Source organism: Macrobrachium nipponense, chromosome 36, assembly GCF_015104395.2.
Source record: "Macrobrachium nipponense isolate FS-2020 chromosome 36, ASM1510439v2, whole genome shotgun sequence".
In the NCBI taxonomy this organism is placed as follows: Eukaryota; Metazoa; Arthropoda; class Malacostraca; order Decapoda; family Palaemonidae; genus Macrobrachium; species Macrobrachium nipponense.
The window spans coordinates 39,433,493-39,441,156 of NC_087220.1; the positions used below are offsets into that span (position 1 = coordinate 39,433,493).

Genomic DNA, 7,664 nt, shown 5'->3' on the forward strand with positions numbered 1-7,664 from the left:
ATTAATTGAATTAGGTTAACAATGGAAAATGTTTTCTGGTAGTATTTTAGAAATAGGTGTTTTATACTGCTTTCCAGTGTTAAGATAGGTATTTTATAGTGCTTTCCAGGGTTAATTATATGATAATTTCAGAGAAAAGTGTAGGACCATTCAAGTTTTGAAAGTAAATAATGTTAGAACCAAAGTATTACAGTATATATATGTACAGTAAGAACTGAAGTTTATACAGTAGGCCTTCCTTTGCTGAAAATAAACAGGGCATTGTTGTTCGAGAAAGGAGTATTTATTTTTGCTGTACCTGGGGAATGCAGCACTTGCAATTTCCACCGTCACAGATGTTATTATCTTCAGTGTAACCTTGTGGGCAACTGTAATCACAATACCCTCCTTCCATGGTGCAAAGTGTTGTGTTGATACAGGGAGCTGGTTCTGTGAAAAGATGAATTGAGTATTTGAAAGTGTAATTATGCAAGGAAGACATACTTTTTTTCATATAAAGATAGATTTGAGTCAATAAACAGTTGATACGAATTGGCATACGCTTTTGGTGTACAAATGAAATTTTAGAAATCTTTATGTTGTTACAATACATACTTTACTGATAATGTATTAGACAGCAGTTACAGCTAATGCCAGTTATCCTTGAAATATTTCATTAGTGAAAAGTATCATTGTAGATATGTGTAGTTTGCAATACAGTAGTACATTTGAGGATCTTACTTGTCACACAGCAGTAACAGCCATTTCCAGTACAAGGAATATTCACATTAACTTCTTCCCCATCTAGACATCTGCGATCACAACGTCCATTGGCAGTTCTACACTCATTGCTGTCTTGGCAGTCTTGGAAAAGTATATTTAATCATCATTTAAAGTAAGATCTAAATACAAATAAAAAGAAATAATATGTGAGCATTTGCAGTTACGTGGGTCTGTTATAATGTAAAGTATTTTTTACTCTTCAGGTGGTATCAGTTTTGTTCGAAGCCATATTGAAAACCAGGTGTTTATTGTTTAATGTCTTGTTTGTAAATGCAATAAACCATGTTGTGAATGATTTCTTATATGTTCAGTTATTTTCTTTGAAAATGTAAGAAATGTAATGGCATGTTTGAAATATTCAACATTTGATAATTGCTGGTCATTTTAAGGTACTCTGCTTCTGTGTATGTATAGAACGTGCAATACAAACTATTTAAATATGACTTTAGTTCTGACATAATAATGACTAACTGTCTTGTGCCCAGAGAAAGTGGGAGCAGATTCAATTTATGAAGAAATATTCTTGTCCAAATAAAAAGTGTGGTGAATGTTTACTTAGTTCCTTGAATTCTGATGCTGAATGCCACCCTTCTATTTGACAGCCAGCTTAACTTTGAGCACTTTGTTGACTATGTACTATTTCTGTTACCAGAGTTATAAGCCACTCAAGCTCTGGCTAACATAAGGCCGTCTAATAATTTATTAGGTTTTTGCTGTGATTGGTAAAGATATTCCTCCTCAGATACACTAGGGGCCTGTAAGTACTAGGTTTTCGCTATGTGCTAAGGAACTATGCTTTGGCTTCCCCCTACCCCATTCAAGTGGCCACTGTTAATGCCAGGTATTCTAAGTTCCCTGTAAATAAAAATTATATGTTCTTTTCCAGTTGCTAATGAATCTGTCATTGAAAATTAGTAAGAACCAAAGTTCTTTACTTCAGTTATCATATAATCAGAGTAGTATCGCTACCAGATATCTTGGCACTAGGTTTTAAGATGTTAGATGTTAACTACTATTTGTCCTTAAAACACTTATATCCCTCTTTGGTGTCGTTGATGAAGTACAATGTCTTCTATATGTTTTTCACTTGATGTATGTGATATTTCACTTTATAGTGCAGTAACTAAATTATTGTGGTCTCTAGTTAAGCAAGATAGTACGGAATGTACTATTGTGTCCCAGATACTTTGTGAAACTTCAGCATCTATTTAACTGAGCTATTGACATGTAAGAACTAAGATAATGTGAAAATCCCAAAGTAGATTGTGCCTTTGATGCACAGAGCTTATTCTTTGTAATCGCAGGACTGCATTTGGAAGTATGTCAGATTCTCACTTTTCTTAATGTTAACTTGAAGGTTTTAATGGCAGTGTGACATTCAGGTACAGCATAAGAAACACAGTCTCTCTTTGCCTTACTTTCAACACAGCATGTGCATTCTCGACCTGTGCATCTTGAGTCGTAAGTCCGACCGTTGCATCTCGAGTCTTTCTGAATGCATTTTCCATAAGCATTGGTACACAGGTCAGTAGTTGGACATCCACAGCATCTGCATCCTGACCTGCAGTATCCAGTCGAGATTCGATCAGATGGGCAGGTTTTACTACAGATGCCATCATAAATCTGGCAGGTTGAGGGTACTCTTTGTCTCGCACATCCTGCAACGAAAAAGTAGGCATATATGTACTGTTGAATTAATGTTGAAATTTTTTAATGAAACTGACTATTTTTCCAGGTAAGCTTAGAGTTTGGTATGTTTTGCATACCCTCGATATGACAATGAACCCAAATTGCATATGTCTTTATCTAGATTTTAAAATAGCATACTAGAAACTCTTTATCTACATTTTAAAAGAAAGGGTACATACATAGGTACCGTATGTAACGTACATTTGTGTAGTATGTATCTTGAAGGCTTAATATTTATCCTGAGAGGGTCATTAATTTAGAATAAATTCTTGTTAAACAAAATGTTAAACTAGGAATGATTTTTGACCAATTTAAGCAATATCATGTTAACATGGTACCAAGGTTTTCTGTTTTTGGTATTTTACGCCTGTACACTACAGTCGACCCCCTGCTATTCACGGACTCTGGATTAGCGGATTCATGTATTCGCAGATTTCTCTATGGACTTCATATACCCATTATTCGTGGGAAATTCGCGTTTTCGTGGAATTTTTCTGAGAAATATCCACAAATCATTGAATTTCATATCAGTTTCATGATTAAATGCATTTTTTGTGATAAACTATTAAAAAAACAGTTATAGGCATTTTTAGTGGGGGTTTCTTCAGTTTGAACTAACTAAATAGGCAGTTTTAAGCGTTTTCATGGTGGTTCTAAGTATTCGTGGATTCTAGCTATGTGGGGGGGAGGGTCGGTTATTCAAATCCGCATATACGGGGGCCCACAGTTAGTACATGCACCCTTCTTCTGTTATTTTTCACAATTCTCTCTCTCTCTCTCTCTCTCTCTCTCTCTCTCTCTCTCTCTCTCTCTCTCTCTCTCTTTCTCAGTACCTACTGTTTGAAAACTCTCAATCCATTTCCATTTTACAGTGTAATTTATAATAAGAGTATTTAACTGATTCTTGATATTAGGTTAATACTAAAGCCTGTACTATATTTATTTTATTAAGAATTGTATTTGATACAATTCATATTTAATTTAAGAATTACCCATCTGAAGACAATAAAATTTCACAATACTTAATATCTACACTTTTTTTTATAAAGGTATATTGTGGTGCATATATTCTCATAACAAGTGCAATAGTGGTTGTATTGAACATAGTATGGTTCACAGTAGATATTTATAAAGCTTCTTTGTTGCTACACGATATACAAACCCTCAGTCCTTTACATTAGGAATTACTTTCAGCGTAGGCTTGAAAGTCAAATTCTTGAACTTGGTGGTTAGGCAGTAACCACTATCTCGTAGCTGCCCGGATGTAAACACCACTTTGCTTTCGGCTGTCTTCCCATGAAGATGTACGTATGTTGTACGCTCATACTGACAAGCCGTTAATCACGATATCCCGGTGGGATCTTTCTTTTATTATTTTGAATAAATATATATAGTATTGTGTTTGATGTTAATAATAATTGACTTTGATCATTAATATACAAACCCATTTTTTGTAATAGCCTTGCTAGCTGCCTTTATACTTTATGTGTTAAGGATCGGCGGCAAGGGTGTGCCTACACCCTTATTACATATCGCCCTTTAACGTTCTGGACAGGGCAAGGCAATGTATTCATCTGAAATTTACACTTTCGCTTTGGAATTACTGAGGGGAACTTCGGTGGTTTGTCATCTGTTTTTCTTTGGCATTTCTTCCTCTCTTTCGTCCTTATGCTAGCTTATTGGACGAAGAAATAAGGGGGCCCATGTGGTATTGGTGTTTGAGGGATCTCCTCACATTTCGGAGGGTGGTGGCCCCTGGATGCGAGAGGAATATCGTTATTTTTTAATCATATTTTCTTTCTTCTACAGTCTAACAGTGGTGATAGTTGAATACAGCAGTAGCTGGTTGGATAACTCTTCGTGTTGGCTTGGAATTGTACCTGTGATATTGGTCCTCGAGTGTGTTTACTGTTCCCCTGCTGAAAATCATATTAATTTGCCGCTGTTATCATCGAGTTTCGTCAGCAGACAACTCCTTCACCGTTGCCCTGTGATTATTAACTCTACTTCTGCCGGTAAATGCGCCTCATCTTGTAGAAGAAGTCTTATGGAATTTGAAGAAGTTGAGAGGAAGAGAGCTCATCAAGTATCATCATCTGCCCATTCGTAATCATCATATTTTTCATCAACTTCTAAGGGTCCCTGCTGAAGAAGGAAAAGGTAGTCTCTCTCTCTCTCTCTCTCAAGAAGTCTCGTCACGTGACTACTAATGGTCTGCCTCCTCTTCCGTAGGCTTGCCTGTTCCTTCGGGAACAGGAACCGTCATGCTGTCCCCACAGTTTAGGTTTCAGGAGCCGTAGAAGTGCAAACTTCGGTTTGCACTTCTGCTGCTAGTCCTAGAGGTTCTACCCCTAAGACTAGTTGAGTGTTGGGCACTTGTTCATGAGATTCTCTGTGTGCACATAAATCTACAGGTTCACATGCAACTAGAGTCGATGACGCTGAATCCGCTCACCTTCATGACTCAGCCAAAGAGTGGAAGAAAGAGTAAGTTGCTCAGGTAAATCACACCATATCGATGATCACTCTCGCAGTGATCACTCGGTACCCACGGTTTACGTGACGGTCCTGCGTGACCGTACACGCGGTGAGATTGGTACGGTGTCACCCATAGTCCTCTTGAGAGTTTCCGGTTTGACGAGGACTGAGACACATCAGAGGACAGTATTGGCCTTTGCCAGTCAGGTGCATACTCAACTCCACCTAGGTCATGGTCATATTTGCATGACCAACCTGTCTTGGTGGTGGTGAGTATTTCTCCTGCCATGCAAGAGTTTTGTAAACCTCCTCGGAAAAGCATTTCTCCAGGGCGAGAACACTCCCCTAGACTCGCGTTGCGGTCATCACCATAGGTTGATGGCTGTGCGCTACTCGCTTCTCCTGCTTGTTCTGTTAGCGAGGTGAATGAAAGTGTCCAATCTTCCTCACTTATTCCCTCTATTTCCTATGGCTACACCGGGAGGGGCGAGGTGAAATAGAGTGATCCTGCAGTGCTCTCCGCAGGATTCATCGTCAGGGACTACATTCCTGGAGGGATGTATGTCCACATTGTTGAGGAAGGATCTCTTTTAATGACATAGAAACCTCTCACTGTCTCAACATCTGGTGTCTAGATTCTTAGGATTCAGATAACTGGCTCTTCCTGTCCTTTGGACAGATTTTAATTTGCAGTCCCCTAGGGGTTCTTTTGTTTTGGGGGTCTTGAGTTCATATTCTGTTGAATTGTATACTTGCATTCCAGTCTTAAATGCTCGCATATATTACTGGTTTTTATGCATTTTTCTCCTCAATTTCTACAGGAGTCGATGAGTGGCCCCTCTCTGATGATCATTTTACGAAATTTTGGGGGTCTTGCTGAGTGCTTAAATTCTCTGGAATGTTTAGCACTCTCTGCGTGTTTTGGTCTTCTATGATCTGCAGACACTTATGCGAGTGAAGAATTCTCGCTAATTGTTATTACAATACCCAAGAATCTTGCTGAATGCTTGAAATTCCTTGGAATTTCTGGTATTCTCAGAATGTTATGGTTTTCTGTAATTTAAAAACCCTCAGATGAGAAGGACATCCCTGATAATTGGTATTACAAAAATTGGGAGTCTTTGTAAGCGATTAAATTCCTTGGAAATTCTGGTGTTCTCAGTGGGATTTGGTTTTCTGTGATTTCCAAACTTGGGCAGCAGGTATTTCCGATAATTATCACAGTAATCGGGAGTGTTGCCGAGTGCCTGAATCCCTTGGCTTCGCTGGTGCTCGTTGAGTGCTTGGCATCATCATGTTGCTAAGCGCAAGGGCAAGAGAAGGTTTGACCAATTAATTATTGTCTTGCAAGAGTCTGGTTTTCTCGCTTAGCGTGGGAATTCTTATGAATTCTAGAGCTTGGTATCACAAGTGCTTGGCTAGCGACCATTCACCTTCTAGGTGAATGGTCAAGTGCCATCCTCTTGTCTTGGACCTTAGGGTCTGAACACATAGGACAGCAGACACAGAACCCCTCTTCATTCCTCTTGGAGCTTCAGCCTTGAAGGAGAACAGTTGATTGGGAAGAAGTGATTTTTCTTTGCTGATGATTACCGCTCATAATTATGTAGTGATGATCTGCTCAGCTTGCTCGACTTGGCTCGACCAGCCATCTCAGCTCAGCTCTACTGAACAGATTATCTGCTCTTGATCAGGCCTGTCCCTTGCCATGACATAGCACCATCCCTTCCTGTATTGCAGCGAGTTTTCACAGGGTTCGATCACAGAGAAGATAGATGCATAGCAAGACGTGGCAAGTTGTCACCAGCTTTTACTGTATTTAACTCTACTCAACTTTTGGTCATGTTCATGCAGACGAAACAACTGTAGGAAATGAATGCTATTCCAACATGGAATGCACTACCAGGCAACTCAGTAGAAGGAGTTGAGGGAGGGACGGAGTATGCATTCTCTCTGAGATTCTGTTCATCTTAGTATTGTTTCTCCTCTATTGAGGATGAACTACCAATTCGAATATCTCTGCCTTGCCATCACACACTTAGGTCTCTGGTTACCTCGGAATTCTGGCACAAGGTTCATGTCTCGTGGTACACATTTGCCATTGAGAGAATTTTCAGACAAGAGAAATGTCTTATTAGGCTCATTGTCATCTTTCTGTTTACCCCATGGTATAATAGAAGTCTGTAGTCTTCTGTTCCATCGCACCTGCCCCATCAGCTGCATCAGAATTATTTTCTTTAGACAAATCGAGTTTATTCGTCTTATATACATTTTTCTAATTTGTATGGTGTTCAGATATTCTTTGTTCACCCTGAATTGAAAATGAATAACGGAAAACTTTGCCTGTTCCCCTCCCATGTAGTTCTACTTCCAGGGTAAATAGAAGAGTTCCTCCCTGATTCAGCCCACAAGAACTAGTTCTTCAGGCAGTACAATTCCTATGTTTTCATGAATAAAAACACTCCCCGTCTTCATTGTGAGCACATACTTTCTTGCCGAGCAGCAATGAAATAGCAAAATAATTTCTTCAGTATTCTGTAACATGCCAAGGATTAGAGCTGTCTTCACTGGTTGGTGACATTAACTGGGCTCTTTTCTATGATCAGAATCATGAGAGTTCACTTCTTTCCAGTTCAACTGTGGAGACTAAGTAGTATTGTTTCTCCGTAGTTGAGATGTCTTGCCATCACAGGGATCTCGGTCTTTAAAAGGCATTTCACTTTTGTCTAGTGTGC

The 7,664-nt window shown here is 39.1% G+C and overlaps 1 protein-coding gene across 1 annotated transcript in view; it reads right to left on the reverse strand.

The window, feature by feature from the left end:
* The window catches only part of LOC135203413 (neurogenic locus Notch protein-like), an 81,937-nt gene extending 74,794 nt beyond the window's left edge, over positions 1 to 7,143 (reverse strand). Inside the window, exons 1-3 of the mRNA XM_064233141.1 lie at positions 6,984 to 7,143; positions 5,060 to 5,340; positions 2,181 to 2,420 (exon numbers count right to left, since the gene is read on the reverse strand). Of these exons, the coding sequence (XP_064089211.1) occupies positions 2,181 to 2,420; positions 5,060 to 5,340; positions 6,984 to 7,143 (681 nt within the window). The remainder of the gene's footprint in view (positions 1 to 2,180; positions 2,421 to 5,059; positions 5,341 to 6,983) is intronic.
* Between the last annotated feature and the right edge of the window lie 521 nt (positions 7,144 to 7,664).